The sequence below is a fragment of the Lepus europaeus genome, chromosome 7 (assembly GCF_033115175.1).
Source record: "Lepus europaeus isolate LE1 chromosome 7, mLepTim1.pri, whole genome shotgun sequence".
Lineage (NCBI taxonomy): Eukaryota > Metazoa > Chordata > Mammalia > Lagomorpha > Leporidae > Lepus > Lepus europaeus.
The window spans coordinates 120,591,788-120,606,375 of record NC_084833.1 but is presented as its reverse complement, the minus strand read 5'-3'; the positions used below and the strand labels follow the sequence as shown (position 1 = coordinate 120,606,375).

The following is a 14,588-nucleotide window of genomic DNA, read 5'->3' as shown; positions in this document are numbered from 1 at the left end:
CAGTTCGCACATGTGCTGTTTCTTGCATTCCTGGTACTGGTTTCTTGGGCCTCCTCTTGACTAGCTCCATGCCTCGGGTTTCAGTGCCTGCAACATCTTCGTTTTGTTAGCACTTCATCCTTCCCTGAAGGTGTCAGCCTTTTTTGTCAGACAAGTTTCCTTCTTAACTCCCGAGGATTTGTTTTCCTCATTGACTTACCCTCATCATCAGGTGCTATTTTTGCCTTTCATATTTTGATTCTTCCCAACATACTCATTTAGAGTTTAATAAGATGTTGTAGATTTGTATACATTTATAAATTCATGCACCCGATGTATGTACATGAGACCCAAGTCCCTGGGGGAGAGAACAAGCCCATCCTTACCTTGATGCAGTGTGAGGGCCTGTCTCTACTGGATAGATTGGTGTTGTTTCAGAGTGGACAAACTTCTCTCTGGTAAGACATAGCTGAACTGGGGCAGAAGCACCCGGATTTGCTGTTGGGCAGGATGCTTCGTCTAGGAAGGATTGTCTAGGTGCTAAGTTGGCTTTCAAGAGATTGAACCCCAAGCATTATTGGCTCCAGAGCACAGAAATAAGGGCACAGCAGCTTCTCATATGCGGATATGAGTGAGAACCTGAGCCTGAACTAATTCTAGATGAACATGTCTTGTGCTGAGATTCTCCAGACTTGTTGGAAAACTTAAAGATTTAGACCTTGCCTCTGTCCTCAGCTCACATAGATGAGACGCTGGCACACGTCGCTCACCTCAGCAAAAAGGTGCAGAAGTGTACGTGGCTAGAGTTGAAGCAGGGAGCCTCTGGGTCACTTGATCCCTGGCAGAGAACCCGAGCAGGTCATTGCAGCCACCTCCCGCTGGTGACCCTCTTCTATAAACAGGAGCAGGAATTCTGCTACTGGATCCCTCATCAGGCGGCTTAGGCTTGCTGAATGAAAAGCCCTGTGAAAAGGAGATGTGACCCTAATAATAACAAACACGATCGTGATGGCTATTTTGAGGCAGCAAGGCTTTGTGCCGCTCTTGATCTCCATTGCTGTCTGCCATTCTTGCCCTGCTGTTACCTTTCAGGCTTCCTATTCTTAGAATCATTTGTGAGCCCTGGACTTGGGGGATTCAGCCCCCAGAACCGGAATGCCCAGCTTGAGTGGAATGCAGACTGTCTGGCAGAGTGGAGGTTAAATAAAGTTTGCCTTGGCAGCCCCTCTGCTCTTGGATAGGCTACAAGGAACTCAGCTATAGGAGCAATCGCATGAACTGCCATGTGGTGCCATACAAACAGGGCCTTCTGTGCAGAGGACAGGTGGCCCATGGTCCATCTGTGGCCACTACAGCCATGCCAGTTGCAGAACAAGGGGCCTTGACAGTCTTGAGACCCAGCTAGTGACCATATCACTCTGACAAAATGCAAGCACAAATAAAGAACAATATGAAACACCTTCTGGGTTTTCTACTCCAGTTTTGGCATATCTGTCCCCTCAGAGCTATTAACTCATTTTTTAAAAAGCAAGGCAGATTTTCATTTTAATAAGAAACACAAATGTTTCTTGATCACCAAGACATTGTTGGAAATTTCATAAAGTACAACATGCAGAACTCTCATTACACTATAATTGAGTTGAAGAAATAAAGCCATAAGCACGTGAGCAGTCATCCGTATTCCAAAGTCAAATATGACCTGGCTTCCAAACCTATGCTGTAGGTCTGAGTGCCAGAGGCGCTCCACGGAGAAGGAGGGCACTTCCCGGGGGGCTGGCCAGCAGGGATTGCATGGAGGAGGTGGGAGTTAAACAGGGCTTGCCAGAGCACAGACTTGAGCTGCTGGAGAGAAGAGGGCCTTGTCAGTGAGATAACCATGACAGAGGACAGGTGGAGCACGTCCTCAAGGCCATTCATGGGACCTGAAGACCAACTGGATATGGCTGCGGTGGTGAGGGAGAGAAACTTGCATTTAAAAAAGAAAAACCTACAAGGGCCAGCTGTCCACATTACTAAGAGGATTGTGATGCTGGCAGAGAGCTGGAAAGGTATATACCTGCAGCTTTGTCCAGAGACCAAGGCCCTTCTAGTGTCTGTTCTGTAAAACCCCCAGAGCATCATGGCTCACAGTGGACACTCATAAGCAATGCTGTGATGATTGTTACTCATTGGCAGATTCTGTCATCCCGTGAGTCTGTGCTGACTTTCTTTGCCTTGTTCTAATTACACACATGTGTCATGCTGTTGGGGTCTCATCAGGCCACTCTAGCAAAATACCCAAAACTGGGTGGCATAAACAATAGAAATGCACTTCTCACAGTTCTGAAGGCTGGAAAGTCCAAGATCCAGGTGCTAGCAGATTTGCCGTCTGGTTGGTTTATAGATAGTACAGTCACCCTGTCCTCAATGGCAAGAAGGGGTGGGCGTCTCTCTTGGGCCTGTTTGATCCCGCTCATGAGGGCTCTGCCACCATGACCTCTAGTTACCTCCCTAGTCACTTCCCCAGCTCCTGCTCTCATCACTTTGGGGGTTAGAATTTCAACATAGGAATCTGGGCCTGGGGACCTGAACATACACAGTCCATTGCCTTGGGGCCCCCTTTCCTTCAGATTTATCTGAGCTTTCGTCTCGCTCCTACCACAGGTGGCTGGAGGTGCAGGTCACTAACCTAACATGTCCTCAGCGCTGGGTGCAGTACCTCCGCCTTCTTCGGGAGTCCATCTGGCCAGGTGGAGTTTTGCCCAAGTCTCCCCGGCCTGTAAGGACCCAGGAGCAGAAGGTGGCTACTGAGAGTCAAGCTTTGCAGAGCCTGATGGAGGTCCTGCCAGGTAATTAAGTGGGCCAGTGAGACTGACTATACTGATAGCTCTTCCCTCCCACCCTGCTTTGCCACAGTTACCCCACATTCTTCCCCACTGATGAAAGGACCGTGCACTTCTCTAGGTTCAAAACCTGTTAACTCACCATTTCTCTGGCAAACAGGAAAATGATAAGGACCGCAATTCCTTTTTTTAAAATTTATTTATTTATTCAAAAGGCAGAGTGACAAAAGGGGAAAGATAGAGCAAGCGAGAAAGGTATCTTTCACCTACTGATTCATTCCCCAAATGCCCACAAGAGCCAAGGCTGGGCCAGGCCAAAGCCAATAGCCAGGAACCTCTTCCAGGTCTCCCATGTGGGTGGCAGACCTAAGTACTCAGGCCATCCTCCTCTGCCTTCACAGGCACATTAGCAGGGAGCTGATTGGAAGCAAAGCAACTGGGACTGAAACCTGTGCTCCTGTATATGGTGCTGGCTTTGCAAGTGGAAGCCTAACTCGCAGGACCATAATGCCAGCTCCAGGGCTGTGATCCCTTGATCTCTGACTCAAGTAATGCCAAGGGAATGCAAAGGATTGCTGTGGCCATACCCTACCTATTAGAGGAGGATCTGGCAGATCTGGGGGAGCTGCCTGTGGGGGCAGGTCTCAACCATCCCCACCCGCTGAAGACTTCAGGCTCTGCCAGCTCACAGTGTTCTGGTACTAGGGAATAGCGTGGCATGTCCTGCAGAAGCTGAGACATGATAAATTTGGACCTTTGAGCAAGGCAGATGGTTCTTCACACTGGTGGGCACAGCCTGAGAATGAGAACATTCTTTGCTTTGCTTTGTGTTGTTGAGGGGAGAGGCAGTTTGCTGCCCAGTATGGTACCCAGGGGACAGCAGTGGGCTCAGCTGTGGACACTGAGTCATGGTGACCCTTATTCCCTCTCCCTCCTCGACTCTGCTGCACGTTAGTGGCAGATTACAAAGTTGTGCCTTGAGACCCATGTTTACCTAGACTCGTAACTTAAGAAATGCTTTGCTTTGCTTTCCTCTGTTTCATTGAAAAGTCTCATCTGTTTATGCACGTTGAAGGTTTGTGCAAATCTAGCAGCGATCCTGGGGAGACAGTCTCCTTAGATGAAGACTTCAGTGGTAACACAAGCGTGTCATCTGGTTTTTCCTCATCAGATTTTGTGGTGGATATCCTGGGGGTGAACAAATGCCGGCTGAGTTGGATTCTGGTCTTGGAGTCCCTGCAGCAACCCCTCATCAACAGGTAGGCTGAGAAACTTGTTCCCAGCATCGGCATACCTAAAGGCATCTCTGGTCTCCGAGGTCTTCGGGGCTATAAGTGACAAGCCCACATTCAGAAGAACAGGGTTGTCATTGGTACTTGCTCCGGGCCCCAGACTGCAGAGTCTGATGTCCAGGGCCACACACACAAAGCGAAACCTGACAGGCTTTGGAGCTGGGTGTCATGTGGTAGTGAGCTGTTGGACCAGCCGTGATTGGTATTTGGAAGAACTCAACACAGGAGCTGCTGAAAATGCTATTAGCATCCAATTGTTCAGTGTGCTTCTCCAATATCTGCCAGCCCCTGTGAACACTGTGAGACACGGCCTGGCCTATGGAGTACAGGCCATGTAATGATTTTCAGCATAGGCTCCTGGCCTCATAGCAAAGCCATGATTCATGTTGGCATCAGGAGTGGTAGGCCGGGTAGTGAAGTTTGAATTTGATAAAAGGACCAGAACTGCTGGATGCGGACTCTTAGATCCCACCCCCTGAGTGGAATGCTCTTGTATTGGTTGCTCACACACTCCTCTCTCACACTCAGTCCCAACATATCTGTACTTATTTTACTGCCACTCCTCCAGGGCCCTGGCTTTACCTTGTTGCCTGGAAGATGGCCTACACTGTGTGATGACTTCATTAGTCAGAGTTCCCTAGTGATCTGACATCACAGGGATTTTCCTTCACAGTTTTTAAGAGCAGTGCTGACTGCTAATGTGCTAAAGTAATTATGGAAAGAGAAATGGAATCTTATAAGCTCCAATTGTAAGTATTGCTCATCTTTATTAATGCCATAGCCCTATTAATAAGTTCAGCAAGCATTTATTTTGTGGCAGAAGTTTCATCAAGCTGTTGAAGTTTAGGGTATCATTAATGAGGAAGAGAAATTGAGTGTCATCAACAGAATTGTGTTTGAGCCTTCTCTAAGTTGTTTTGTCCATTTATTTCAGGCATTTGATTTACTGCCTTGGGGACATCATCCTGGAGTTCTTGAACCTCAGTACCTCTGTTGAGGAGTCTTCCACAGCCACCCCTGCCTCAAATACCCCAGGCATCCCCAAGAAGATGGGGGTACCTCCATAGCCATAGACGAATCACAAAGACCAAGGAAGGAGTCACCGAGCCACCCAGAGACCAGTCAGGAAGCCTGCGCCCTCCACAACTAGGTTACAGCTCAGGAGGCCTGAGGTCCCAGTGGCTGAATTCCCCTCCAGCTCTGCTCCATTTGTAGTGGGCACTGGGAGATGTACTTACCAATTGCATGCATATCCTTTTCCATAGCTTTTTTTGTGGTGTATGGATTGTTACTGGTGGATAGATCCTGGTTCCTTTGGAAAAGGAAACTGTGAGGTAGAGGAATGAGCCCCCTTTGCCCTCCTTTCTAATATTATTTGCCAAAAGGCTGGCCCCATGCACACATGTGCCTAATCGGCCAACACACAAGCTGTGGATAGAGCAGGAAAAAAACTATAGCCAGATTTCTGTGGAAGAGAAAAGAATCTTTGAGTTCTCTGTTCCCACCTGGAAAGTGCAGATTCATTCAGGCCACTCTTGAAAGGCAGACCCCTGGGCGCTCTCTGGATTCCCAGCAGTCCCAGCAGAAGAGGGAGGGAGATTTCTCAACGACGTTCTCTCATTGAGGATTTTCCAAGACATGTCACGAAGGCTGCTTTTCTGAGTGGCTACACTTTTCCTGTTGCCAAGGCTTCTGGTAGATCCACCCCACCCTCCACACCCTTTCCTGCAAGGGAGTTGCACCACAGACTTTCTTTATTAGCTTTCCTTCCAGCCCCCTGCCCAAGAGCAGTTGGAGTTCTGAATGTGTGGCCCTCCTTCTGTCTTCAACAGAATCACATGGCAAGTTACACATGCAGCCGCAGTGTTTCCAGGGACAAGAGGAAGCACTTGCTCCACAGCCGAGAATGCCCAAAGAACAGGAAGCGCAGAGGATGAGGGGGTCTCCCTTACCAAGGCTCTGACAGGAAACTGCAGGGAAGAGCTGCCGCTCCCTGCTCTTTCGGGGTCTGATTAGTCTTTAGAACACCAGCGATGCAGGCAGAGGTGTTCTGCCGGGCTACAGTGTCTCTTAGGAAGAGGGAACCATTCGGCAGGTGCAAAGGAGCAGGTAGAAAGTCACAGGACAAGTGCTGCTCCTAAGTGCATCTGAATGGCTGGCAACAGGGGCTTCAAGGCTGTTGCTGGGCCACTTGGCTGACCCCTCAGCCCTGTAGCTTCTGGGGCGCCTCCCAGCCCCCCGCTTCTTCCGAACTCAGATCCTCCCGCTTGGAGGAGGGCCTCAGAGTTAGACTGATGAAAATGGGGTAGAGCTTTAAGAACAAACCCCAAGTTTCTCTTAGACTCTGAAATAGGTGACGAGCGTACAATTAAAATGGTTTATAGGAAAAAGTTGTGAAATCTTTTCCCTTTTTCTCCTCTATGGAAGTGTGTGTGTATGTGTGTGTGTGTGTGTTTCAGGGTGGGGGGTGTTTCTTTTTGTTTTGTTTTCCATAAATTGTGTTCTGATATAATTGGGTAGCTTAGATGTGCTATTCTTACTGAAAGGCAAAGAAATGAATGAGGTCTCATGGTTCCTTCTAGCCTTGAAAGTTGATTCTTACCAACTTTCGGTTGTTTTCACCTTACGGTTCCAAGGCTCTCGAAGAGTCTCCCACCGTAGACGTTCACAGGCAGAGGTAACTTGGCATCTGTACCTTCAGTGGATGGCTGCAGGGGTATGGAATCCCTGTGGGACATATTCAAGTTGATGCTTCAGCAGGGGTCGTTCTCTTCTCGGTAGGTGGAGGTGATGTGGGTAGCCCTGCTTTCTGGTACCCTTCTCCCCACCCTTTCTTCATGTGTACTTAGCTGCCTGTGTTGCTTGGAATCTGTTAGGATCCTGGCTCCGATGTGGCACAAAATCAGAAAGTAACCTGACACACCATGAAATCCCTGTGACTATACATTCTTAGGAATCTTTTGACACTTCTGCCTGAAGGGCTTTCTTATATTTCATGTTATGCAAGAGACCCCACCTCCACTCTACCTGCCCTCGAAAGATAAGCTATCCTCAGACCCTCCTACCCAGGAGAGAAACAGTGGGTATCACCAAGGAAACAATCAAAACCCATCTAGCTTTGAGAAGATCTCGCCAGGTTTGCATGGCAGGTTCAGACAAGAAGAGAGAACAGCATTTGGGAGAGAGCCCCAGGTATCAGGAAAAGGTACTCCCACCTGGGAAATGACTCGTGCAAGGAAGAATTGGACTCTCACCCAGATTTTCTTCATTTACATCAGAATGTTAATGTTCGAAATAAGACTAAAGCCCTATTCCCTCATCCTGCTAAAACTCTCAAAAAGAAGAGAGGCATGCTGTGTTCTTTCTGTCTCTGTCTCGTTCTAAATGTGCTCTTTCCCATTGCATGTTTGGACTTCAAGAAACTACACGTATCCCATCACTCGGAACCCACTTTTTTTTTTTTCTTTTTTTTTTTTTTTTTTGGACAGGCAGAGTGGACAGTGAGAGAGAGAGAGAAAGGTCTTCCTTTTGCCGTTGGTTCACCCTCCAATGGCCGCCGCGGTAGGCGCGCTGCGGCTGGCGCACCGCACTGATCCGATGGCAGGAGCCAGGTGCTTCTCCTGGTCTCCCATGGGGTGCAGGGCCCAAGTACTTGGGCCATCCTCCACTGCACTCCCTGGCCACAGCAGAGAGCTGGCCTGGAAGAGGGGCAACCGGGACAGGATCAGTGCCCCGACCGGGACTAGAACCCGGTGTGCCGGCGCCGCAAGGCGGAGGATTAGCCTAGTGAGCCGCGGCGCCGGCCGGAACCCACATTTTTATTTTACATTTGTAGGATTAGACTTAACCAAAGCTAAGAGGAAAAAATACCTTCTGAAATCCAAGCATACGAACATGTGTAAATTTTAAAATTAATACAAGTGTGCCTCAGTTTCCAACTTAAAAATTTTCAGTTTACCTGTTGATTTTTGTTTACTCATTGTAAGGAAACACATAACGTGCAGCCTGGCCTCCCAGCGGATTCAGCGTGCACTGTGCTGACCGTAAGCTGAGACGTGTCGCACAGCAGGGCTCTGAAATCCGCTGTCCATCGGGCATGAGTGACGTCATACTCACCTATAGTGATTCCCTATTTCCCTTCCCTCCCGTGGCTGGCAGTGGTGGATTAGGGAACCACCACTGTATTCTGTTTAAACAGACTGACTGTTGTACACACCTTGTATAAGCAGAATCACGCAATGTTACCCTTCTGTGGCTAACTTATTTCAGTTAGCTTTTAGCCCTCCAGGTTAATCCCTACTGTAGCGTGTGACCCGATTTCTTCCTTTCTAAAGGCTGAGTGATATTCCTTTGTGTACATAGCACAAGTTCTTCATCCATTCATCTGTTAGTGCTTCCTCCTCTTGGTAATTGTGAATAATGCTGCAGGAGACGTGGGAGAGCAGCTGTCTCTCTGAACCCCTGCTTCCCATGCTTTTAGAGACATGCGCAGAAGTGGGATTGGTGGGTCATGTGGTAGTTACTACTGTTAGTATTTGTGAAATCTCCATAGCGTTTTCCAAAGTGGCCCCAACCATGTGCAAGGGCTCCACTTTTCCAAATGTTCCCCAACACTTTTTCTGTTTGCTTTTTTATATAACGGCCAACCTGACCTTTGTGGGATGATGTCTTACTGTGGTTTTGATTTGCATGACCTGGGATGTTCTTGAGTACCCCCTTGCTCCTCCCGGTCCACTCATTCCATTCACTATTCTTTGCTCATAGCACCCAACAGCAGTTGTTAGGTCCTGTATGGAGTAAAAACAGGTGTCAGCCTGATTCCTGGCTAGATGAGGTTGCTTGTGTACAGCAATTAAATGGCTAGGAAAACTTTTTTTCTTCCATAAAAGCAGTACATGAGTAGGTGATCCCCAGAAGTTGAAGCTGCTCTGGGACCACACAAAGGCCTGTGTGCCTTCTTCCATCTTAGTGCTTGCCTTTCCAGATGCAGTTGCTCTGTCCTCAGACTACTTGCCTTCGTGGCTGCTGTAGCCCTAGGCGTCACCTCTAGGCCTAGGATCCCAGAAGCAGCAGGGACATCGCTCCGTGTTTTCCTTTCAAGAAGGAGGGAAGCATTTCCCAGAGGCAGTTCAGGAATTCTCTTCTCCTCTTGCACAGAACTGCCCGCCCCCAGGCCAATCTGCTGACGCTGAGAGAGGTGTCTGTGATGGGTTTGCAGTAACACCCAGCGGTGTGGTCACCCCTTCCCCCATGAAAGCCAGGCACCTAACAAGTAGATGCTATCCAGAAAGCAGCAGAGAATGGGTATTGATAGTCACAGGGATCATTCAGCAATGGCCCTGTGGTGCTGTAAAAGCCCCTAGTGCCAGCTGACACTTAACATTTGCTGGCTCTGCTCAAAACATGTCACAGAACTCATTGAACCCAACACATCAACCTTGGAAGGGAGATTCGTTATATACCCCCATTTTATACCTGGGGAAGATGAGGCCCAAATGTTGCGATTTTCCCACTGTTGTTTGCAAGGCAATGTCCGAGTCTAGGTACAATCCTCTCCTGCCTCTGAGCCCACGTGGTGACCACTGTGGTCACTCGCCTCCCTAGCTTACAAAGCAAACACCAGTTCTCCGAGTCCTCCAGCATAGGAACTGGCAGATTTTTCCCGTAAGGAGCCATCGAATAAATATTTCAGGCTTGGCAGCTGTGCGATCTCTGTTGTAACTATTCAGCTCCCCCATTGTAGCATGAAAACAGCCCTACACAGTTCATAAAGAAGCGTGGCAGTGTTCCACCGAAACTTAACAAACACAGGCAGCTGACCGGATGTGGCCCACGCATCGCCATTTGCGGGCCCCTGGTCTAGTGAGTGAGAATAACGCTTATGCAACTCGTTGTGCCTGTGGTTCACCTGGGATCTTGTGAAAATGAAGTGTGGACTCAGTAGGTCTCGTGTGAGGCCTGGTAGGGACACACGTGCCACAGCATGAGGGCATCACTGGCACTCAGCTGACTGCCCGGCTGCTCCACTGGTAGAGGGAGCCGTTAGAGATGCCGGGCTGGGCTGGGCTGGCAGCGCCTCGTCCTCCACAGCCCCCAGGCTGCTGCTTCGCACCACAACAGCTTCCTTCGCACCACAACAAGATGTGTGTTCTCGGGATGAGGAGAGGAAGCTTAGCCAAGCCTGCTGGGTAGGAAAGGGAGTGGGCACCAGGGACCAAGTGGTAGTTGGGAGGGAGGGAAGGGGGGAAACCATGATGCTTGTATCGTGGAAGGCCAGCTGGGCAGCTCTGCCTCACTTGGCGCCTGCTTCCTTTCCATGGGGAATGCCAGAAATCGGTCACGCTGCCTTCGTGGACAAGAAAATGAAACCACTGAAGGGTGGGTTTTGGTAGCAGATCAGCACCACACTTTGCAGGGTAGAGGATGATGATGCTGTTCCACACAACACGGGACTTCTCAGGAGAGAGACAGTGGAGGAGACATGGGCCCAGGCAGCCTAAGGTTTATCTAATATTTCCAGTTACACAGAGCCAGCACTGATTGGCTCAAAAATAAATGACTAAAAGGAGCAAAGCCCAGATGAATGTCTTAGTGTCAAGCAAGAAACAAGTGCAAATCCTCCAAACCTTTTTCCTGCTGTGACTTGGTAGCAACAGCGTGTGAAGCAGAGGCCACTGAGGGGGGAGAGGAAGTCCGGGGACCAGCAGCCACCTTGGCAGATACACTGAGCTATTCTTAGATGCACTGCACCTTCTTGCCAACCGCCTATCGCTTCTCCCCTGTCTCTAGTCTGGAAGTCCATTTTAACTCTGCTTTCTTAGCAGTGGGAAGGAGTATGTGACAGGATACAGAGAATTACCGACTTGGGTGTCCGTCCACCAACATGACAAAAACCTCATTTCTCCACCCATCCCGTCCCTCAAATTCTGCCTCCAAGCCCCTCCACAATTCCTGAGATGTGGTGGGTTAGGAGGCATGAACGAGAGGAAATACCAAGATCCAGACTTAGAAGACATTCCTTAAAATGATATTATCCTCTTTGTTTTTTTTTTTTTAAACCCGAAGTAGGTCCCCTTGTCACCAGTGTTTTTTAGGAAATGCAAACTAATCTTAATCGTCACGCCTTAGAATGCTGAAGGCAAATCTGCAGTTTCTACATAAATGATCCAACATTGGCTTTTCTTCCCACATTCTCTTGTGTTCCGTGTCACTGCTGCTCTCTATTATTATAGGCAGGGGAGAGTTGGCTTCAGTTACTTCCAGAAACTTGAATTAGCCGATGAGAGGAATGACCATGCTAGTTCAGTGTGAAAGTCTGATTGTAGATGTGGCATCTAACCTATCTGTGGGAGCTGTGACACGTGTGCAGCAGGTTCAATTGGATCAAGCGATCTGTAAGCCCAGGTAGCCGGCTACTTAGCTTATACCCCTTGTTGAAGAATCATCCTGCTCTCATGTCTATCAGAAAGATCCCCAGGAATGTTACTCTGAAGTGTCTGTGTCTGCTGTTTTGCCGTCAGGGAGAACAGACCTGGGGAGGAGGTGGGAGCCCTTCACAGGTGACTCCTGCTCAGGAGCCCGGGGTCAGTGAGGTGAGGGCAGGCCATTCCCTCCCAGCTTGCTGTGCTGTGTTTGCCTTCTGTTATGTTTGAAAGCAGATGGATTATTCTCTGAAGAAGAGCTCAGGCACCTTTCATTAAGGCTTTGTGAATCAGAAGAGTCACCTGGACTTGGATGGCAGTGAAGTGTTTCTTAGGGACAGAGTGTGTTTTGGAGAAGGTCTGGGCAGGAGATCAGGTGAGAAGCTTTCACAGAAACCTGGGGATCTTCGTTCTGCCCCCAGACCCCCTGTTCTTTCCAGCTTCCCCGCTCTGGCCCATGACTGCCTTTTCAGCAGGTGGACTACCTTCCCTCATCCAGTTAGTAGGGGTGGGCCCCCTCTGCCTAACAGGGCAGTCCGCGTTCCACCTTCCTCATGAAGCTCTGTCTGATGGCACCAGCCCAACTCTGCCCCCAGACCTGAGTGACCACCTCCCAAGTCAGCATGCGTGTGTAAGAAGTCTTCAGTGAGCGTTGTAATCCCTCCACGGTCACATCTGGTGTCTGCTGTGACCCTCAGCCTCTGTGCCTCTCCTACCTTTTATAGAGATCTGTAAACATCTAGATACATAGGTATATCTTCTCATACACTTAGTGCACAATAGGGATGAACAAATGATGACGTTCACTTGAATACCATGCTTCATAACCCTAAGAGGTAAAATACGTGAATGAATCTAGTATAAGAATATTGGTGGGAACAGAGGCAGGGATAGGGAGTAGTATAAAATTCACCTGTAGGATCTTACATCCTTGTTCAGTAACATCATTTTTTTGAAAGATTTATTTAAAAGGCAGACATCCAAAGAAGTGGAACGACAAAGACCTTCCATCCACTAGTTCACTCCCCAAACGGTCACAACAGCCAGGGCTGGGCCAGGCCAAAGCCAGGAGCTTCTTCCTGGTCTTCCATGTGGGTGCTAGGACCCAAGCACTTGGGCCATCTTCTGCTTTCCCAGACCATAAGCAGGGAGCTGGATCAGAAGTGGAGCAGCCAGGATACGTACCGCTGCCCATGTGGGATGCCAGCACTGCAGGCAGGGGCTAACTATGCTACAGCGCTGCTCCCCAGGAACATAGCAAATGAAAGAAATTTGTTCTTTCATGTCCTGTGACAGAACCCACGTGGTGTTTAACAGTACTGTTTAAGTATACATTTCTAAACCTGCAAGCATTTTCAAAGAAAATGGGTGCTGATTTCACAATGATTTTTGAAGTCATCGAGCCATCAAGACCCAGGAGTCTGCTGACTCCCTGTTCCCTCAACTTGACCTACCCCTCACCTCTCTGAAGTCAGTAGGGAAACAAGGAGAGTGTGCCTAAAGAAAACGCTCTCAGCCCTTACTCGTGTCCCTGTGCAATGACGAACATGAAGAACTTTCTCTTCTGCTTTCTATTTGACTTCTCTACAGTTATCCTTGAGTTCTTTGTTCACAGGCTTAAAATTCCTTACGTCAGACCCCCCTCCGACAATTAGCAAGATACCATAAGGAGGAGCCGGCCCTGTGGGTAAAGCTGCCTCCTGCAGTGCTGGCATCCCATATGGACATCAGTTCAAGACCCGGCTGCTCCACTTCTGATTCAGCTCCTTGCTGTAGCCCGGGAAACCAGTAGAAGATGGCCCAAGTGCTTGGGCCCCTGCACCCACATGGGAGACCTGGAAGAAGCTCCTGGCTCTTGGCTTCAGTTTGGCCCAGCTCTGGCCATTGCAGCCATTTGGGGAGTGAACAGAATGGAAGATTCTCTCTCTCTCTCTCTCTCTCTCTCTCTCTCTCTCTCTCTGCCTCTGTAACTCTGCCTTTCAAATAAATAAATCTTAAAAAAAAAAAAAAAGATACCACAAGGAAAACCCTTTAAAGTAACCAGCTTGGCAAAAAGAAAGGATACCACAAATCCCTTTGTGGCAGAAAGTGTTGCTATCTTCCCCTTGCAACACCTTTGCTGCTACCGCTACTTACCCAGACCCAACAGATCTAAACTAGGTGGCTGCCATGAGAAAGACCACTAAGGAATCCAGTGACCCGGGCAGGGCCTCAGGGGACAAAAGTCACAAGTGGTTTCTGAGCGTCAAGAACAAGCCCCTGGGCCATCAGGACAAAGAGCGCAAGATCAGGTGGAGAGCAAAGAGGAGGATGTTCAGGCTGAGGATCAGCAATGACGCATTTCATCGCCGGAAGGAAACTGGACCACCTGATGCTCGGGTCACACATCGGTTTAGGCCTGAACTAGAAGGATCCCAGCTGCTGGGGGACGAAGTCCCTGCCTTATGCCAGTGCACATTTGCACAACACGTGATGGGGAAGAGTCTGGAGCCAGGACTGGTTCTGTATCCACCCCAGGGCAGATTGGTCAGTCTCCAGTGTAAACCTCCTTGGGATTAACCACTTATTCCAGTGGAGAGCACCAGATAATTACTACCAGATCCGTCCCAGACAACTTTGTGTATCTCGCTTATGAGTGAGGATCCAAACCATTGCCCTCTATCAGGGAATCTGTTTGGATGAGGAGTAACCCTGGTGCTCTTAACCCCTGCATGGGTGTGGGATTGTGTGAAGTGTGTGGCATTTACAGGTGAAACCTGGTCAGATCAGAGTGTGTGTGTGTGTGTGTGTGTGACCACAGCCCTTCTACTTGCACAAGCAGGACCGTATTCCCACCTTAGCAATCTGGAGGGGGCAAGGCAGAGCTTGGTTGCAGCAAGGTTACATACTAAGATTTGGATATGGGAAAAGTCCCTCCGTGGGGTGGGATGACCCAAGTTCTTTATAGCGTTAGGGTTTCTCTGGATTTTTTTTTTTTCCAAGTGATAGAAATTTTCCTGATCTAGACTCCTGCATAACAGGCAGCCCTGGACCCATAGTATGCCTCACTCAGTTGCTTCTGTGTTCACTTCTGA

General features: G+C 49.0%; 1 protein-coding gene across 1 annotated transcript in view; it reads left to right on the top strand.

The window, feature by feature from the left end:
- SNX19 (sorting nexin 19) overlaps positions 1–7,546 on the top strand; it is a 42,605-nt gene extending 35,059 nt beyond the window's left edge. The window contains exons 9-11 of the mRNA XM_062197367.1: positions 2,623–2,807; positions 3,973–4,060; positions 5,028–7,546. Coding sequence (XP_062053351.1) covers positions 2,623–2,807; positions 3,973–4,060; positions 5,028–5,160 — 406 coding nt within the window. The 3' untranslated portion in view covers positions 5,161–7,546. The remainder of the gene's footprint in view (positions 1–2,622; positions 2,808–3,972; positions 4,061–5,027) is intronic.
- The last annotated feature ends 7,042 nt before the right edge of the window (positions 7,547–14,588 follow it).